Source organism: Diabrotica virgifera, chromosome 1 (assembly GCF_917563875.1).
Source record: "Diabrotica virgifera virgifera chromosome 1, PGI_DIABVI_V3a".
In the NCBI taxonomy this organism is placed as follows: Eukaryota; Metazoa; Arthropoda; class Insecta; order Coleoptera; family Chrysomelidae; genus Diabrotica; species Diabrotica virgifera.
In genome coordinates, this window is record NC_065443.1 from 142,782,902 (window position 1) to 142,805,393 (window position 22,492).

The following is a 22,492-nucleotide window of genomic DNA, read 5'->3' on the forward strand; positions in this document are numbered from 1 at the left end:
GCCTTCGAGATGTGGTCATTTCGTAGAATGCTCAGAATATCTTGGGTTCAGGTTCAACGCATTTCAAACAGAGAAGTCTTAAACAAAGTAGGTCAAGGCGAAGGTGACTTAATCAAGATGATAAAAAAGAGAAAACTTGAATATCTCGGGGATATAATGAGAGGTAGCAGATACAGTATGCTGCAATTAATACTCAATGGAAAAATCGACGGAAAAGAGGAATTGGTAGGAAGAAATATTCATGGCTCCGAAACCTTCGTCAATGGACTGGCTTATCAGCAAATCAACTATTACGATCGAGAACGATATCGGCAAATTGTCATGGAAGCTACCCACACCTAAAATTTGGGCACGGTACTTAAAGAAGAAGAATAAGAAGAAGAAGAAGAAGCAAGATTTAGATTTCTGGGAATATATATAACCATTTATTTAGATGTTGAAGAGGAAGTGCGAAAAACAAGTAAAGCGGCCGTATCTCTTAATGGCACAGTTTGGAAGAACAAACACCTAAGACAAGACAAAAAAGCAGCAAGTAGACCTATATTGACATACACTGCGGAGGCAAGACCTGACACATCTAAAACAAGATGACTACTAGAAACAACAGAGATGAAAATACTTCGAAGAATATCAGGGAAAAGTCTGTTGGATAGGGAGAGAAGCAAAAACATAAGAAGATCATGCAATGTAGAAGACATCAATGGATAGGTGACAAAACGGAAACAGGAGTGGAATGAATACATTAGTAGAATGGCAGAGGATACTTCTTCGTCCGGAAACAATTTAGGAGGCTAATATTGAAGAAGAAATAGGCTTTAACGCCTAGATACAAGAAGGAACAAGAAGAAGAAGAATAAGAAGAAGAAGAAGAAGAAGAAGAAGAAGAAGAAGAAGAAGAAGAAGAAGAAGAAGAAGAAGGAGTTAAAAAGAATGTTGAGGAAGGTGTTAACTTGGAGCAAAAAGAAAAGTTTCCGAAGTTAGAAGGATTGGCAGTGGATCAAGTCGTCTACAATAAAGCGATTCCAGAATTCCAGATGTCAATATCTGGGCCGGTACTTAAAGAAAAAGGACTCGAAGCAGCAAGCAGTCTGAAGATGGAAAATTTTGCAGCATCAAATGGATGGTTGGAAAGTTTCTGCAAGCGTCATAGTCACCTTTAAATCAATTTGTGGTGAGTCTGCAGAGGTTAATTTGGACGACATAGAGGACTGGAAAATTAAGGTTCAATTGATATTAAGGAATTATTCTCCATGAGATGTATATTTAATGCACACGAAAAAGGATTTTCGTGCTTTAAAATTTTTGTTTTAAAAAATGAAAAATGTGCAGGAAAGAAGGCAGCAAAACAACGTTTGGCTATTTTGTTATGTGCATATTTGGACGGTTGGAAAGAAGATCCAGTAGTAATTGGAAAATGTAAAAATCTCCACTGTTTTAAGGGTAATCGTCATATTGACAAATTACTCTTAGGGCCGGTTGTTCGAACGCTAATCAACAATGATCACTATCAAATATTTAATTACTGTCCCAACTGTCAATGTCAACTTTGATTAGGTTGCTGAAAACATAATTGATTATAATTATGAGATTAGTTAATCAATTAACATAACAATTATTAACATAATTGATTAACTAATTTCATAATTGTAATTCATAATTATGTTTTCAGCAACCCAAACAAAGTTGACATTGACAGTTGGTGACAGTAATTAAATATTTGATAATGATCATTTTTGATTACCGTTCGAACAACCGGCCCTTAGAATAGGTTTCTAACAATAAGGCTTACATAGCAACAGAAATTATTGTTGTTCTGAAGCTATTTTCTTGTGGCATTTTTGCAATTAACTATTTTTAATGAGAAATAAGCCAGCCACAATTTCACTAAAAAAATTATTTTATTAACGTTTCGACGTCCAAATCGGATGTCGTTCTCAAAATACAAAAAATATTAATATTAAACAAAAATGTTGTTGCTTAGTAAAAAATTCTTCTAATAATTTATTTAATACGACTCATTTATATCGACAATTCAGACATTTATTTAACATTTTAAAGTAGAAAACTTTAAAATTATATTGTCAATATTTATGGGTTGCCAATATTTTGCGGTCAAACCAGAGAGCGATATTGAAACTTTCTACGAAGACCTAGACAATATTTTAAAATCCATTAAAACGCAGGATGTTACAATTATAACGGGAGATTTTAACGCAAAGGTTGGAGACGAAAAAGTAGAAGAATGTACAGGAGGATATGGTCTGGGCAACAGAAACGAAAGAGGTGACAGGCTTATCGAATTTTGCCAAAACAATAATTTTGTCATAACTAATACATTGTTTAAAATGCCAAAGAGAAGACTATATACCTGTAAGTCACCAGCAGATCAAGAAGGGAGAATTGTAAGAAACCAAATAGATTATGTATTGATTAGACAAAGATACAAGAACGCAATTATATCTTCAAAAACCTATCCAGGTGCCGACATAGGATCAGATCACAATCCAGTAGTGACCAAAATTAGGCTCAAAATGAAAATAATAAAACGCAGAACAACAGATGTAAAAATCGACACAAGTAAACTAAGAAACCCACTCATAAAACAACGCCTGACAGATGAAATTAATAACCGTTTAATGAATGTTAAAGAACAAATCCAACAAAATACTGAAACAGAGACAAAATGGTTATTAATAAAGACAGAAATAGATAAATGTCAAAAAGAAATTCTTACACCAACCAGATACAAAAAGAAACAATGGATGACGGAGGAAATCTTAGATTTAATGGAAGAAAGACGTCAGCATAAAAACAAAGATAATCAGATGTACAAAAATGTGGATAAACAAATAAAATCCAAAATTAAACAGGCTAAAGAACAGTGGTTAAAAGAACAATGCGCAGAAATAGAAGAACACCAGAAAAGACATGATAATTTTAACACACATAAAAAAATTAAGGAATTAACGCAGATCAACAGAAAAAGAAAGCCGGGAATACTAAAAGATACAGATGGGAAACTTGTGTTGAGTACTAACGAAAAATTAAAGAGATGGACAGAATACATAAATGAATTGTTCAAAGACAATAGAACAGAGCAGATGGAAGTCGAAGTAGAAGATGATACGGTTTTGAAGATATTAAAAGAAGAAATTAAATCGGCATTAAAAAACAGCAAAAATGGTAAAGCAGTAGGTCCAGACCAAATCCCAGTAGAAAGCTTAAAATGTATAAATGATGAAACCTTAGACATTATCGTAGACTTGTTTAACACAGTGTACAAAACAGGAAACATACCAAAACAATGGTTACTCTCAACCTTTTGTGCTATCCCTAAAAATACAAACGCTAAAGATTGCAGTGAATACAGAACAATATCATTAATAAGTCACATTCTCAAATTATTCTTGAAAATAATACATGGTCGTATAAACAAAAAACTAGAAGAAGGAATAGATGATAGTCAGTTTGGGTTCAGAAACGGACTAGGAACCAGAGAGGCGTTATTTGCTTTTAATGTGTTAGCTCAAAGATGCATGGACATAAATGTGGATGTGCATGTTTGTTACGTTGATTTTGAGAAGGCTTTTGACAAAGTAAGACATGAAAAATTAGTCCAAATTCTAAAGACAAAAAACATAGACAAAAGGGACTTACGAATAATAACAAACCTTTACTGGAATCAAAGAGCACAAATTGTAATAGATAACGAACCCAGTCCAGAAATTGAAATCAGGAGAGGAGTTCGGCAGGGATGTATTATGTCTCCATTACTCTTTAATGCATATAGTGAAGCCATTTTTGAAGAAGCATTGCTATCTCAAAGTGAAGGAATAATAATTAACGGAAGATCTATTAACAACATAAGATATGCAGATGACACCGTGATTATAGCAAGCTCTGCTGAACAACTCCAACTACTACTGAACAAAACAAACAATTTCTGTAAAGAATATGGACTAAAAATGAATATAAAAAAGACCAAATACATGATAATAACTAAGAAAACAAACATACAAACAAGCATACATTTGGGAAATGTACCGATAGAAAGGGTTGATAAATACAAATACCTAGGAACCTGGATTTCAGAGAAAAATGATCAAACAACAGAAATAAGGACCAGGATAGAAATAGCAAGAAATGCGTTTGTAAAAATGAAAACAGTTCTCTGCAATAAAGACCTTAGCTTAGAACTGAGAGCAAGAGCTTTGAGATGCTACGTGGTCTCGATACTACAATATGGACTTGAAAGCTGGACATTAAAGCAAGAACACATAAATAAGCTACAGTCATTTGAAATGTGGTATTACAGAAGAATGCTTAGAATAGCATGGACACAGAGGAAAACGAACACGGAAGTACTGCGAGAAATGGGTAAAGAATGCGAAATAATAAACACAATAAAAATAAGAAAGTTACAATATCTGGGACACGTAATGAGGGGACCGCGATATGAAATGCTAAGACTGATAATACAGGGAAAGATAAGAGGCGGAAGGAGTATAGGAAGAAGGAGAGTGTCATGGTTAAAGAATTTAAGGGACTGGTTTAGATGCAGTTCTATAGAACTCTTTAGAGCAGCGGTGGATAGAGTAAAGATAGTGATGATGATATCCAACCTCCGATTAGGAGACGGCACTTGAAGAAGAAGAAGAATATTTTTTAAAGACAGATCACATGCTATGGTTTTTTTGTGACGGATATTCTTGAGTTGGGGTTGATTTCATGTAATCGAATGAACTATCTTTCAGTAAAGTCATTTTAAAGTCTTCTACTTTAAAATGTATAATATATGTCTGAATGGCCGATATAAATGAGTCAGATTAAATAAATTATTAGAAGAATTTTTTACTAAGCAACAACATTTTTGTTTAATATTAGATAATATTTTTTGTATTTTGACAACGGCATCCGATTTGGACGTCAAAACGTTAACAAAATCATTTTTTTAGTAAAATTGTGGATTATTTCCCATTAAAAATAGTTAATAACGGAGATTATGACAAGATGGCTGCACAAATTTGACAATAAAATGAAAAAAAAAACAAAATAGAAATGTGCTTCTCTTTGTGAATAATGCCACATCACATTCCGAAGTTCCATTAGAAAATATTAAAATATGTCTTTCTGCCGGCCACTCACGGCACTGCGGTGTCGTTCGACAAGATCGTATATCCGGCGGTTCCAATCGTGTCTGAAGGTTCTGCGGAGGTGATACGCGATCTGTAAGTCTTCTCTATATAATGGGATTGAGGTGTGGAAAACGCGGAGGTAATGCCAAATGAGGAATTACACGCAAATCTCTAATTTATTTGACAACTGCAGATTTATGTGGGCGAGCAGTCGAGATACCAATACTGGTCCCCAATGGATGCATGGAACTGAATAATAATATGCTCAATATTGTCTCTCCACTCATTTCTCCAATTGAAATGTGCTCTAGCCCAATCTAATTTTTGACATTGATTTCGTAATGTCATTGGTACACATGTCAACTCAAAGGACGCCTAGATATCAAACCAAATGTTTTCCGACGTCTTCGAATAGTTCGAGTGGAAACAAGGATACCAGTGGCATCTTGAAGGCTTTGTGACAGTTTTTGTGCAGTAAAAAGGCTCCCTTCGCGCAGTTACTGTAACAAATCGGTGATCTAGAGCCGTGGTAATTCTAGACCGATCTGTTCTTTGTTGTTCAGCAACATTTCCGGTGTTCCGAAATCTAGGCAGAAGTCTAGAAATAACACTTTGCGAGACAAAATTTATGTAATAAATTTATTACAGAAAGAAATGATCCAAATGGAGAAGAAAAAAGAAAAAACAGAGAAGTCAAGAAAGCAATAAGAAAATACTTAGAAAGTATAATACACTAAAAATCGAACAAACCATAGAAATTAATAAAGGCCTAAAAAGTCTGCGAAGAAAACTAAATAATGGAAAAAGTCAGATCATCAAATTAAAAAACAAAAAGGGCGAAATAACAACAAATAGAGAGGAGCTTTTAACAATAGTAGAAGACTTCTATGGAGAACTTTATAAAAGCAGACGGATCAACCACACACAGCTAAAAGATGCAATAAGCAAATAAATATTAAATCAAGGCTCTGAACTCATGCCAGAAATAACTCTCAGTAAAATTAGACAAGCGATGAATAAAATGAAATCCAATAAATCACCAGGAGACGATGGAATAGTGATCGAGGCTGTTAAGAATGGCGGTGAACCTCTAATGAGAAAAATAAAAGATCTCTTTAATCTATGTTAGACAGAGAAATTCATACCATCTGAATGGAATAGAGCCAAAACAATTCTTCTGCGCAAAAAAGGAGAAAAAACTGGTCTTTAAAATTACCGACCAATCAGTCTGTTAAACCATCTTTATAAACTTTTCACGAGAATAATCACCACGAGTTTAGATAAGAAATTAGACCTACATCAAAGTAGAGAATAAGCTGGATTCAGAGCAAACTTTGGACCAACGATCACCTCCAAACAATAAAACAAAATTTAGTTTTAAAATTCGTAGATTTCCACAAAGCATTTGATTCAGTAGAACTCGACAGTGTTATAGAAGCACCAAACGAGAGCCGCATTGATAGCCGATATTCGAGGCTAATATGTAATATCTTATAAAAATGCGACAAGCTCGATACAACTACACGCTAACAGCAACCAAATAAAAATTCAAAGAGGAATCCGACAAGGTGATACGTTGTCACCTAAACTTTTCATATCGGCTCTAGAAAAAGCGATCAAAACCCTTGAATGGGGTGAAAAAGGAATAAATGTGGACGGAGAGATGCTACACCACCTAAGCTACGCGGACGATATAGTCCTGATTGCAGACGATTTGGGACAAATAAAGAAAAGGTTGGAAGAACTTAGTACAGCCTGTTATAAAATAGGCTTAAAAATGAATATAACAAAAACAAAATATACGACGAACTTAGTACCAAGTAAACACCTTGAAATATAAAATGAACAAATAGAACTGGTAGACAAATATATATCTAGATCACGAAATTAAGATAGGTAAGGACAATCAAACAACCGAAGTATCCAGAAGAATAATACAAGGATGGGCAGCATACGGAGCTCTTAGGAACGTTTTTAAGAGTGACATTCCAACTAATATGAAGAAAAAAGTTTTCGACCAATGCGTGCTACCGGTGATGACCTATGGTGCAGAAACATTATCGATCACAAAGAAAAACGCACACAAACTAAGAGTAGTGCAGAGAAAAATGGAGCGATCAATCATAATGGCCACTCTGCGAGACAGGATTAAAAACGAAGATCTACGAGCTAAGACCAAAGTCATAGACGTCATTGAAAGAAGCTGTAACTTAAAATGGAAATAAGCTCGACACGTTGTCAGAATGAAGGACGGAAGATGGACTCGCAAACTAGTTGAGTGGAGACCCAGAGCCGATAAACGTAGCAAAGGAAGACCACCAACACGATGGCAAGACGACTTACAAAAGACAACAAAAAACTGGATACAGAAAGCACAAGATAGAACACTTTGGAGACAAACAGGGGAGGCCTACGTTCATCAGTGGATCGAGAGAGGCCGAAGATGATGAGACAAAAGTTTAGTTATATCCGTAACTTATGCCTCGTAGTTTAGTTTTAGTAGTTTGCGTTTATGTATAGCATTATATATTTGGTAATCAACTATTTTCAATGGGAAATAGGCCACAATTTTATCAAAAAAATGATTTTATTAACGTTTCGACGCCCAAGTGATAAAAATGCCACAAAGAAATAGCTTCAGAACAACATTATATTTGCTTTAATCAATAAAATAAACTAAGTTCCAAATACCTTTTATGTATTTGTGACTGCAAAACCTGACAATAGCGACCATCTTTATATAACGGCCAATAATTCTATCATTTTTAATGGCCATTATTGACAAGTTTTACAGTAATTTAATTTTTAGTAGTGTATGTTCCTATTTTATGTATCTTCCAGCATATTTTGTCCCCGTATGAGTTTTCAATATTTGACATGAAAATAGAGCATCGACCGCAAAATAAATTTGATTCGTTGCGGTATGTCCTGATGGCGATCAAAACGAAAAAATATTTACATTTTGCGTTATTAATGTTATGAATATCTCAATTAAATTAAATTTAATAAATCCCGTATATATTGTCATTCGATTTATGGACTTCGCCACAAACGTTAATTAAAATTTTAAAGTGGCTAATTCAGAGAAATAATTCATTTGTTTTTGATTTAGTGTCATGTCGGTCGGTGCAACGGCGAACAATTTTCATTATTTTGCAAAAATTAAACAAATATATTATTTACAACTAAATGGGTAAAATATTTAAATAATCGGTTAATAAAATACATCGCACTGAATTATTCATTTTTAGTCATGCACGGGGGAAAGCGTAAAATGATTCACAGCAATCAAGAATTAAATCAATTTCAAGAATCTGTATCTGTAAAGTAGGGAGGGCGAGTCAAGTCCCACAGCACTTAGGCCACAATTGTCCCAGGGGGTTGTCGTCCTTAGCTCATTGTCCATCCTGCCATTTCCAGGAAGGCGGACAAATCGCCAGGGGACAAGGCTCTCCGAACGCATACTCTCGTATTGACGATAACTCCGGACATTCACATAGGACACGCTCGACAGTTTCGTCATCTCGTTCACACTTTCTACGCAGAGGTGTGTCTACTAGCCCCAGTGTGTGGAGGTGTTTGCTTAGTTGGCAAAGGCCAGTTAAAAAATCCAACTGTCAGGCGTAGGTTTTTCCTGGTCATTCCAAGTACTCTTCTGATGCTGACTTCCCAAGGTTCCTTAGTGTTACTTTGGCAAGTCTACATCCTGACCCTTCTTCCTATCTTTTCACGGTTTGCGTGTGGGAGTGACATTTGGCAATTTCCGCGATTGTTGCAGTTGACCAGCCAAAAAGATCACCAGATCCTCCAAAAAGATCACCAGATCCTAAGATTCTTAGGCCTGCTGCCTTCCTAGCTAGCTGGTCAGCAATGCGGTTGCCTTTATTTCCGTTGTGTCCTTTAACCTACCTCAGGATGATGTTTTTATCATCCTAAGCGTAGGCTAGTGACCCATTACACTCCATTACACATGGTCTATTCAGAGTTAGTAGCGCTTGTCTGCTGTCTGTGCAGATTATTATGGTTTTACCGGCTATACCTTTCCGGGTTATCTCTTTTCCGGCTAAGGAGATACCTGCCAGATCAGTCTGAACTACGCTAGCACTTTTACCATACCCCATTTTATACTAAGGTTCAGTGATCTGGAGTATATCCCGCATCTTGGGCCTTCTTCCATTTTGGAGCCATCGGTGTAGATGCAATATGCATTTGACACATTTGACTCCCCATGTCTTGTTTCGATTTTGTAGGGTTTGTCGAAGACAAACGTAGGTTCAATTGAGTTGCCTCCATGGCCTGTATGTAGCAGGGGTAGTGCCTCCAGCTCACCCCTCGAGGAACGGCATCTCAATTGTCGCATTCCTACATATATGTTTACACCCGCTGAGCGCAATTGCATCATCAGCATGAGCGCCAACTCTTTGATATATATGTCTGAAGGGGTGATGCCAATGAGTAACTCCATTGCAGCAGTTGGTGTTGTTTTCATGGCACCTGTTACATTTAGGCAAGCCATCCACTGAATATGGTTTAGTTTGTTCTAATCACAGTAGTGTAGATCCAGGAGACCACCATGGGCGAAGGTCCCAAGTGCGTCCGACCGTTCGCCGACACTGTTCACAGGCAATATAAAATATGTAGATACTTTTAGCTCTACTATCTAAGTGAGAGTTCCATGTTAACTTCCTGTCAAGGATAATCCTAAGGTTTTATTTACTTCAGAGAAGTTTCGACTGCAGTTTAGAATCCTTGGGGGTATTAAGCCCGTGATCCTCGACACAAACGTTGATTAACATTTTAAAGTGGTTAATTCAATGAAATATTTCATTTGTTTTTGATTTAGTGTCATGTCGGTCGGTGCGCGAGCAATTTTCATTATTTTGAAAAAATTAAATAAATATATTATTTACAACTAAATGAGTAAAATATTTACATAATCGGTTAATAAAATACGTCGCACTGAATTATTCATTTTTAGTCCTGAACAGGGGAAAGCGTAAAATGATTCACAACAATCAAGAATTAAGTCAACTTCAAGAATACTAAATTATTTGTCGACAAAATATTATTTTTGAAAATGAAAAGAACTTGCAAAACAAGCAGAAACAGCTGCATAACACTACAGAACTAGCGAGCTTGACCAAATTACTATAATAGACGACTGACAAAAAATGGGCACAACTGTTTAAACATTATAAGATCCAAGACGGGTTAATTACTTACTAAACTTACTAAATGTAAGTAATAATAGCTATCAAATCTTTGAGAAACAACAAGTCCCCGGGAATGGATAACATTGCTGACGGAATACTAAAAATTGATCCGCATCTAGCTGCTGAACTTTTGCTTCCCGTAATCCGAGAGGTATGGAAAACAAACCGCATTTCAGCGGGTTGGAAAAAGGTAACATTATTAAGCTTCCAAAAAAACACACCTCACATTGTGCAAAAATTGGAGAGAAATAATCTTGCTTACCGCCATAAATAAAATTTTCACGACCATCATACTGAAAAGATTAACAAAGTTCAATTTAGAGCTAATCAAGCAGGTTTTAGTCCAAAATCCTGCTGCATAGACCACATTAATACTGTGAGAGTAATAATGAAACACTTGGTTAAATGGAACACACCCCTATACATAACTTTTGTCAATTTCGAGCGTGCCACCACGAGCCTTTGACACGTTATCTCAGACTTCTATACGGAAAATTTTAGATCTAAGAAACATCCTGCAAAAAATAATTTTTATTAAAAAATCACTGTATACTGAGGCGAAATGCAGCGTGACACACAATGGGATCAACAGTGACGAATTTAACGTACTAACTGGAGTCAGATAGGGCTGTTTTCTCCGTTTCTTTTTAACATAGCTGTAAACTATGTTCTCTCCATAACATAACATAACATAACATAACATAACATAAATGTTATGTATTTTTTGTTCTTTTGTATGGTGTGGAGACATGGACTCTCAATAAACAATGCCTCAATAGATTGGAAGCATTTGAGATGTGGACGTATCGAAGAATGCTGAGAATCTCCTGGACAGACAGAATAACCAATGAGGAAGTACTAAGGAGAATACAGAACAGCAGGGAGATACTGGATTCCATCAAAATAAGAAAACTTCAATACTTGGGCCATATAACACGTGGTGACAGATATGAACTCCTAAAATTAATTATGCAGGGAAAGATTCAAGGAAGGCGCAGCATAGGTAGGAGAAAAATGTCAGAGAATGTAGGCTGAGAAATCTCAGAGAATGGTTGGATGCAGCTCAACTGAACTCTTTCAGTCTGTAGTATCAAAAGTGAGAATAGCAATGATGATTGCCAACCTTCGTCGCGGAGATGGCACGTAAAGAAGAAGAAGATGTTCTCTCCAAACTATACTCCGACACGAGAGGGGCACAGTGGACGTTAACAACACACCTAAGCGATCTAGTATACGCTAACGATATCTGCCTATCAGGACAAGGGTTTAAGATGTGGCTGACCAATTGGAAACACTTTCCAATCAAACCAATAAAATGGGTTTAAAATACAATATGAATAAAACCAAATCCAAGAGAATAAAAAATTATGAGAAACGACAAACTATTTAGTATTAACAACATCCAGATTAAAAATGTAGAAGATTTTATCCACATATCTTGGAAGTGTCACACGTAATAGAAAGCGGAGCACTACTTTGTTAACAAATGACTAGTACTAATTTCACAAGAGACAAACTTGTTTCTCGAAATGTGTTGGTCTCAATCAATAATCCCTCATAATCGTTATCTTCTTTTAAATTTGCGTTGAGGTAACATTTAATTATAATAATGTGGACTGTATTTAAACAAATTATGACAAAGGAGTACCGTTTAGTATGGGGTTTCCTGGCCAAAAATTACAGAACATTTTTGAAACTTGTCGGCAATTCACCCGTTGCATGAGATTACAGTCTGGGTGAGTTCTAAACCTAGAGTGTTGATGGTATGGTAAAAGTCTTCCTAATAACAGATCTTACATGATAAAGATATACTTACTTGTTTTTGAGCGAGGTTCTCTGGGTCCATCTACGGTAACTTTTATGGCTTTGTTGTAAGTTGCCACTTGGGGTGGACTTGATGAAATTGTAATCGTAATAGAGAACGATTTCCCTGAAAAGTAAAAAAAAAATATACAAGAATTCCTAAAATGATTATGTTCCAAAAAAAGAGAAAATATGCAAGGTTTCACTAAACTAAGCTTATTAATGGTTATGAGAACGCAGTCTGATCCGAATTAAACATTTTATACAAATCAAAAATGTATTTTTTTTTATTTACTTTTCTTAAGAGGCTACAGTAGCGATCAACAGGTAGCAACAAACGCGTTCCAAGATTGCGGCTCTAATTTTGAATATTTTGTCGATATATTTGGCACACATATTCGTAATATAATAAAGAATGGCGGTACAGAGCTCAATATCAGAAATATGTTAGTACGTGGAAATTACTCTATAACTAAATAAAATATTGAAAAAAGGAGCCTGTACCGCCATTAAGAAGAAAAAAAAAACTTTCTTCAAATAAATTTTTTTATCCCATGCCTAGATTTTGTGTAATCTTGGAACTACTAAAATTTTTTATTTCTAACAAGAAATCGAACATATTATAACTAAAAATAACTAATTAGGCAGCATAGAGAAATTATCACTGTCATTTTGACAAACCTGCGTCAGATTTTCTCTAATCTGTTCTGTCATCTTTATCGATATCTGTTCAGTGCAGTAGTGTGTTAATTTAAGAATTCGTTTTTGTTGTTTCATAGGAAAGTAGTGTTTATTGATAGTTAATTTATTATATATTTGTTGTTGTTGTATAAGTTGTTGGCCTCTTTGAAAGAATAGATTGTTTGTTAATTGTGAGTTTTAGTTATATATAGGTAGGTAAGTATATTTTACGTAAAAAAATTTCGAATTCTAATGCGAGTATATAAAGTTTTAGGAGGAATTTTTATTCTAAAAATATTATTAATAGTTTAACAAAATGGAAAAAGTAAATCAAACGAAAAATAAAGTGAAACCTTCCAAGAAAAAGTGCATTAAAAACCGTGCCAAAATTATGCGAAAATCGAAATTTGTTTCGCTTCACAACAGAAAATGATTATTTATTATTGTTTTATTATTAGATATTTCATGCAAATACCTTTCTAAACACCTATCTTAACATAAAATTTCCACCCATTTTAGTTTATTTTTAAAAATATCTATTTATTACTAATAAAATCGTTTTCTATTTCTTCCATTTAGCGCGACTATCATATTGTCAAAATATTAATCTTAGATAATGTCAAAGATTACCACTGTTGCCAAAGTTTATGATACTATCTCCCGAAGTTATATTTTGTTGATACCTGTTGATCGCTACTGTTTACTTTTAAATACTTATATGCTTGTACAATTGGCCACTTGTCTTGCCTTGTCCATTTTGGTCAGGTTAATCTTGGAAACAATTGTAATCATTCAACTGACGTTGCGCGTTGTTAGTTATGTTTGTAAACGTCACACTGATCAGTCCTTATTAGTCGTAATCGACTGCCATTTGTGACTTAAAACAATTCGTCCAAATGTAATCAGCGTGGGGTCATTTAATTTTTGTGTGCTAAACGTTTGCAAGAATTGCAAATCCATACGCCAATGCAAGTACATAGTATGTATATCGAAACGCATGTTTTTCGTATACAACTGTCAACGAAAATTTATATTGTGTCGAAAATTTAACAGTGGAAGAGGGGAGACCAGGTGCATTGAGTACTGGTCGAATTCTAATTATTTCAATCGCAGCAATTTCAGGATATGTTTGTGTCAGCATAGGTTCTGAACATAGGATTATAAACAAACTGGGTTGCAGCAAAGTTTATGCGCAATGGAATCCTCGCCTTTTGTCAGAGGACAAAAAACCTTGCGAATGAGTTTATCTTTGCAACATCTCACAGAATACAGGGAAAAACTGTAAATACTTTCTTTCGTCCATAATTGTTGGCGACCAAACTTGGTGTAAATATTTTGAATCATCCAGTAAGCTGTCCTTAATGCAATGGAAACACGCAAATTCTCCGACACCAACGGTTAAAGTTTAATCCTCTGCAGACAAGGTCACGTTAACATTTTTTTCTATGTACCATGAAGGAGTCTTGCTCATGGAGTTTTCAGAACATAGAGTGCATACAATGCAAACTTGTATAATGAAACTTTGAACAAGCTTCATAAAGCAAAAAGACGAAAATATTCAGAGCATCCACCCTATGTAGTTCCGATGTATCACCTTGCGGTTTCCATATATTTGGGTCACGTTGAAAAAAGCTATAAAAGGCAATTGTTTTCATTAGGAAGAAGAAGCCTTCGCGTCAAAGATTTTCCTATTAACCTGATGTTGAAGTTCTTCGTAATTGCTTGCAATTAACACCGTGTCATCAGCGTATCTTAAATTATTATTATTGACGCCATTCATTTTGATACCCCATTGAACATTGTCCAACAGTGTAGGTACTGAAAACGAACTCAGAATAGATGTTAAATATTAGTGGGGATAAAATTCAGCCCTGCCTTACTCCTCTTCGTATTTGTAGCTCTTCAGAAGTAGTGTCCTAATTCTGATGTTTGCACGTGCGTTGATGCCAGTTAATGCCGTTGATCAATTATATACGTCACAAGAAATCTTGCTTCAAAACAAAAACACATCGGACACACATGAATAAAAAATTAGCCAAAGGATTGCCCATTGATTTTAATCATTTTATTTTTCCTTTATTTTATTTAAGTCAATTACATATTTACTGAACTTGAAACGTTCAACACTTCATTTAATATCGTTTCCCATTTAAATTAGTTCGGGCAAAACTAAATTAATGGGTTGGTGTGTTTCTACGGCTTTCGTTACATGCAAAACCGAAGTGAACATTTCACCGTCAAATGAATGATTTATATAAAGTAAATGCTTTGAAAGTATAACATTGAAGAAAGTGTTGCATAACACCTAATGTACCGAACCCTGGCCATAAAATGGTCATATAAAGCCTACAAATCTTTCATCTACTCGTAAATCTTCACGTCAGAATCAATTTTGTTTTGAAAATAATTGCTATCTCTAAGAATGACATGTGTTGACAGGTTATAAAATGCAAAGCTTTATTTGACGTTTACGGTTTTTTAATATGTTATTAAAACGTTATTGTTTTGTGCTTTCGTAATGTGACAACGTTTAGATGTGCTTAATTTTTTTAGTATTGCTGTTTAAATTCCTTTCAAAGTATGCCGACACGACACAGTCGCAAGAATATCTAGACCAAGGCAGGATTGCCCGCCAAAGAAATATAACTTCAATAAAGATTTAAGGTTCATTCTAAATAGACTTCTGAACAAGGAATTTTGAAAACGGATAAAAGAATACGCTAATTTTGAGCAATGTCAGGCTGTCTTTTTGTTAAAAATATAGACCGTACCAACGAATTTTTTCTAATTACTCCATATTAATTATCAACAAAATATATTATCTTCACACGTCAGATCATTTTAAACCTTTCTTAACACGAGAGCAGTCGCGCTCACTTCTGTAAAGTAAGTAGTCACGCGTAGAGGAAAAACCTCACAATATAGATTTAAATACGAATTTAAATAAAATTTATATTTTATAGCATTTTTATTTACTTGTTATGTTAAAAATATCTATTTCTAACAATTTTAAAGCTAATTAGTTCTAGGTCTGGATCCCGCGTATGAAAAAAAGTTGATTAATAGCAGAAGCTGAAAATTTGTTAATAGCTTAAGGGTGTCTAGTCGGATAAACTTTGATATATGGGAACACTGGAACAGGGGCAGTTTTAATTGTGGAACAGGTTAAAAATTTGGAACGGTCAGACCACGAAAACGGCACATTTATTTTGTCCGACAGAATAGACTTAAACTCTCCGAAAAAAGATTAAACTCTCATGCAAAAATCAGACTGCTATTTATCACCTATCATAATTCCTGTCATTTGACATATTCTACATGTTCCACTCATTAAAACGCCCATTTGGTGATAAATAGCAGTCTGATTTTTGCATGAGAGTTTAATCTCTGTTCGGAGAGTTTAAGTCTGTTCTGTCGGACAAAATACATGTGCCGTTTTCGTGGTCTGACCGTTCCAAATTTTTAACCTGTTCCACAATTAAACCTTCCCCTGTTCCAGTGTTCCCATATATCAAAGTTTGTCCGACTAGAGACCATTAAGCTATTAACAAATTTTCAGCTTGCTATTAATCAACTTTTTTTTCATACGCGGGATCCACACCTATTCTGACCAAAGCCATAAATTACACAAAAAAAAAATATATATATATAATCATATCCTTTCTACCATACAATGGTGTAGGGTTACAAAAAAAATAAAAAAAATTAAAAAGAAAAATTTAAAAAAAAAATTAAAAAAAATCTCTACGCATTACTACGATCTTCCTCGAGGCACTTACGAGTGTAAAGCAATGTTGAAAAATTTTTCATCAAGTTATCACGGAAAAGGATAAAATGTGAGATTTTTTCTTATGGCGCGACTGCTCCCGAGTTAAACATTTTGCTTCATGAACGGTTTATTCCTACTTTAACAGATACATCGCAAATAACTTTCAAGGTATGCAAATAATTCATTTTCCATTCGACAACTTATTTTGTGTTCACTAAGAAATGTATGAATACTACTTGTAAACAAGGTATTAGCCAGGATGCTAAGAAAGAGACTTAACAGATTTGCTGACTGAAGATAAAGTAAGTGAATATTCAGGCCGGTTTTAGGGTTAATAGATCAGTGGCAGATCAGATTTTTAAACTAAAGGAAATCCAGTCTATGAACATGAGGTATCCCCGCATGCGGTGGTTATAGATTTTAAACAAGCGTATGATAAGATAAGAAGGAATAAAATGTATGAAGCACTGAGCTCCTTAGCCCTCCTTGAACTGTCGCAAAACTGATGTAAGAATGACTCCGAATAGCACACGAAATCATGTAGTATGGAGAGGTTTCTCACCGGACGAATTTGAAGTCAACAAAGGTCTAAGGTCCGGTTTCACCAACAACAAATAAATTAATGAATAATTATTCGTCGAATAAAATTTATTAGACGTTTAAGTTTATATTTTCTTTCAATATAATTTTGATAATTTAAAGTTAAACTGGCGAATTTATTTTCTTCTAAATATTTACAGCCATATTAACTTGCCAATTTACTCGAAGAGTAAGTCTTCTTCTTCTTGCAGTACCGTCTCCTATCGGAGGTTGGCTACCATCACAGCAATCTTAACTTTGTTGGCTGCAGCTCTGAACAACTGTATTGAACTGCACCCATTCCACTCTTTTAAATTTCGCAACCAGGGAATCCTCCTACGTCCCACATTTCTCTTTCCCGAGATTTTTCCTTGGATGATGAGTCTTAGCAGAGAGTACTTTTCTCCTCTCATTATGTGGCCTAGATATTCCAGTTTTTTCGTTTGTATGGTTTTTATGACTTCGCATTCCTTCCCCATCTTCAGCAGAACATCTTGATTTGTTACTCTTTCTATCCTTGGTATTTTCCACATTCTCCGGTAACACCACATCTCGAATGCCTCAATGTTTTTGATGTTTATCTTTTTCAGCGTCCAAGCTTCCATGCCGTACAGCAGAACGGAGAAAACATAGCACCTCAACATTCTTGTTCTTAAGTTTATATTTATGTCCCGGCTGCATAGGACTTTTTCATTTTGACAAACGATTGTCTCGCTATCTCTATTCGCCTCTTGATTTCTCTTGTCTGGTCATTAGTATCAGTGAAGCCAACCCCTAAATATTTGTAGGACGTAACTCTTTCAACTGGCTGCTGATTATTTATTGTTAAATTCACACTGGTGTTTAGTTTCTTCGTTACAATCATGAATTTAGTCTTTTTGATGTTCAGTTTTAGACCATATTTATTGGTATGAGTGTTTATGTTTTCCATCAAATACTGTAAATTTGCTAGGTTATCTGCTGCTATTAGCGTGTCATCAGCGTATCGTATATTGTTAATTAACTCTCCGTTAATGTTCATACCAATATTTTGCTCTAGGAGTGCTTCCTGACATATTGTTTCGCTATATATACTGAATAGTAGTGGAGAAAGCACACAACCCTGACGCACACCTCGACGAATGTCAATTTCTTCGGTTAATTCATTATCAACCTTGATTTTTGCTGTTTGTCCCCAATACAACCTGGATATAATATTAATGTCGCGACTGTCGATGTTTTTGCTTCTTAGGATTTCATACAGCTTTTGGTGTCTGACTTTATCGAAGGCCTTCTCAAAATCTATAAAACCTACGTAGAGGTCTTGGTTTACATCCAAACATCTTTGCATTAACACACTCAGACCAAACAAAGCTTCCCGTGTTCCCAGTCCACTTCTGAATCCAAACTGTGTGGCGCTTATGTCCTCTTCTAGTTTATTAAATATTATTTTGTGAATTATTTTTAAAAATACTTTCAGTGTGTGGCTCATCAATGCTATAGTTCTGTGGTCTGAACACTCTCTGGCGTTATTCGCCTTCGGGATTGTGACAAAAGTAGAGGAGAGCCATTTCTTTGGTATGATGCCTGTTCTATAAATTGTGTTAAAGAGGTTCACCATTATTTCAAGTGTGTCGTCGTCTATAAGTTTCAACAATTCTACAGGAATTTCATCTGGTCCTGCAGCTTTACCCCCTTTAGTGTTCCTTATAGCATATTCTATCTCGCTTTTTAGGATTTCAGGCCCTGTTGTGTCGTCTACAGGTTCTGCCACTGCTATTCCTGGTCTTTCGTCTGCAAAAAGTTCTTCAATGTATTCTGTCCATCTTGCCAGTTTTTCATTTAAATCTGTAATTATTTTACCTTTTTTGTCTTTTACGATGGATGCTTGTTTCACTTTTTTACCTGTTATTTCCTTGATCTTTTTATGCATGTTAAAGCTATCGTACTTTCTTTCATATTCTTCTATTTCCTTGCAGTTTTCCAGAACCCACTTCTCTTTGGCTTCTCTAATTTTTCTTTTAATCTCACTGTTCACTTCTTTGTATTTTGTCTTGTTGTTTTTATTTCTTCGCCTTTCCTCCATGAGGTCCAAAATTTCGTTTGTCATCCATTCCTTTTTCTTAATTTTGCTTGGAGCTAAGGAGCCTTCACCAGCTGTCATAAGGGCCTTTTCTATCTCCATCCATTTGTCCTCTACATTGTCTGTGTTCCTATTTTTTGCAGCGAGGTTTCTAAGATTGTTGTTTACCTGTTCTCTTGTCCTTTCCAGTATAGTTGCGTCTTTCAGTTGCCTAACGTCTATGTTTTGTTTGGCTGCATTTTTCTGTAGTTTCTTGAACCTTATATTTACTACAGCCACCACCGGATTGTGATCCGATTCTATATCAGTGCCTGGATAGGTTTTTGTAGACGTGATGGAGTTTTTAAACCGGCTTCTGATTAGTATATAATCGATTTGATTCCTGACGATTGTCTGCATTATCTCTTGGTGATGTCCACGTGTACAATCTACGGTTTGGTAATCTGAACATTGTGTTCATTACTACAAATTCTTTTTCTTGGCAAAATTGTACCAGACGAAGTATTTTTACCAGACCATAAAAGTGTACCAGAAGAGTAAGTATTTTTTGATAAATAAATAAAATAAGTCTTATTTGATGTTAGTAAAATGGAGAAATGTCAGTTTATTGGTCGAATAACCTTAATCATAGAATAAACTACTATTTGTCGTTGGTGAAACCAGCCATTAGTGTTTAATGGATAAAAATTATTGGATATATATTGGATACCTATGTTAACAATTATAAAAAAGGGGTGCCGATCTAATTTTGTTCTGACTATAATTAATTAATAATAATTAAAAAATGCCTTTTTTATAAATTAAAAAAAAATTACGACCTGGGCAGATATTATCTCACATTTTTGGAGCATTCTAAATAAAAAAGTTCTATCAGTTCTTGATAAGTATGTTGGACTTATTTCATGAAAGAAAATGTTTTTATTACAAATTGTTATGTATTACTGGATATTTGTTGTTATTATTTTACTGTTAATTGTTTGTTACAGTTAATTATAGACATTAAAAAGCAATTATAAAGGTTCATTGTGGTAAATCGTACTATGTATAGTATGACACAATAATTCATTAAATAATAAATATGTATTGTTAAGATATGTAAAATTTGAATTAATATGGTTTCGATCTTAATATTTTAGAAAAGTTAAAACATATAATAAAAATATACCAAAATTCATTTCGAAGAAATGAAAGTCAATTATCCTTGGATGGCCGTAGGTAAACAAAATTTAAATAGGGATTAAGTATTTTCTTTGTACAGTTAGTATGATAAGGAAGTGGTTATGTGTTTGGACAATGAGACCGGGTTAGGGAACAATTGTATTTAGAAATTTAAATGAATGTAATCTCCTTAAAAACCGATTGGCATGTAATTAGTTTTAGGAAATTTAGAATGGTAGGAAAAGTTGGTTTTGAATCTGACATTGACAATTTGGAATTTGAATTCAGGGGAATCGTTGTCAGTGGACTTTCATAATTTTTTACATAATTTAATTTTACGGTAGAATAAATTTTTCAACGTTACTGTTTAGTGCTGGCCTTTAAACGAATGGGATTCTAGATGATAGTTGTTAAATGATCGTCAAGTCGAATAGTGGTGATCTCTGAGAGTCTCCTGAAGTACTAAGGCAGATAAACGAATAGCTGTGAGTTTGTTGAAATAAGTGTCCTGACGGAGGCTCATCACGTAAAGCATTGTAAGTTATATTTTTCTACTTATATTCCAAGAGTCACCGTTGCATGCCGGAACGAGAAATAGATTCAGTTTATTGAGAGGAGAAAAGGCTAGCATTGTTTTTTGAAAGATACGTGCATCTGAAGGGGGTCATTGATGACAATAGGCTTGCAATAGTTTGTTGCGAGATTGCTGACTACATAGGGGGCTGCTAAGAGTAAATTGTAGGCGACCAGAGACAAGAATTTGGACAACTCATCATCCGAGAGACAGTTTTATTTTTTTTTGTAGAATTATTCATAACGCAAATTTCAATAAGTACTTTAGATAGTGGTAGGAGTATTTCAATAATCAGAATAGGAGATATTATTTTTAGAGGATATTTTGAGGGTGAATTTATTTCAATAGATGTTTTTGTACCATATATGTGTTTTATTCCGTTAGTCTTTGACCTTATTTATCATATGTAAAGCAAAGGAGATATTGAAGCACGAGAATATAAAACCCTGAGATTAGAGCATTAAATAGTGTGATTAAATCATAAGTGCATCATTAAAATTAAATTTAATTAATTAATTAATTATCTAATCAATTGCTTTGAGCACACCGATCTTTGAATATCACATTAACTGGAGCCCAGAACGTGGGGCTTAAAAAATATCGCAGCTTTGCATTTGATGGTAGGGAAAGAGATAAGGAATAACTACAGGTGATCCAGAGATAATTTGACAATTTTTCCAGGTGTAAAAATATTTTTGATTTATGGATTGATCGTAGGTAGTTGATATTTACTGCTATTGAATTATTTAATATTTTTACCAATCGTACATTTGATATTTATTTTGAAATTTACTGATTGCATATTTGATATTTGTGGCGAAAATTTATTAAATTTGGGGAGAAATATTTGTCGTGTTCTGCAACTTATAGAGTGTTGTAAAATTTCACATTTTGGCGGGGACAAAGAAAACAGTAACAAAAAGAAACAACATGTCGACCACAAGGAGGCAAAGCAAAATGCAAGAAAGCAGAGAGAATAACAGAGAAGAGGAAAAAATTGTTGAAGAAGGATTGGGTAATGAAGGAGATACAACGATTATGGAGAGAAAAGAACAGGAATTAACAGGAATAGAGAAACTATTGCAACTGATGCAACTCCAATCACAACAAATGGATAGAAATCAACAGGAAACAAAAAGGACAATGCAAGAAAATCAACAGGAATCAAAACGAGCCATGGAAGAAACACAACAAAAAATAGAGAAAAATCAACAGGAAGCAAAACGAGCCATGGAAATAACACAACAAAAAATGGAAGAAACACAAAGAGAAATATCACAGAGAATAGAACAGAAATTGGAAGAGAATGATGGCAAATTGGAAAAGCGTTTGGAAAAATATGAAAATGAAGTGAAAGCCTGTTTAGAAAAAGTTAGAGAAGAAACAGAAAGGAAACTGAAGATGCAACGAGAAGAAATAGAAACTAAAATGAAGGATATTAAGACTGTGCAGAAGATGGAATTAGAACAGTTAGAAAGCAAATTTGAAAATGCAATACAAGAAGACAGGCGAGAAATA

General features: G+C 34.6%; 1 protein-coding gene across 3 annotated transcripts in view; it reads right to left on the minus strand.

Annotated features, from left to right (window-relative positions):
- LOC114326376 (runt-related transcription factor 3-like) overlaps window positions 1-22,492 on the minus strand; it is a 339,983-nt gene that overhangs the window by 252,525 nt on the left and 64,966 nt on the right. For all 3 annotated transcript variants that reach the window (XM_028274736.1, XM_028274734.1, XM_028274735.2), the window contains exon 3: window positions 12,165-12,278. In XM_028274736.1, coding sequence (XP_028130537.1) covers window positions 12,165-12,278 — 114 coding nt within the window. The remainder of the gene's footprint in view (window positions 1-12,164; window positions 12,279-22,492) is intronic.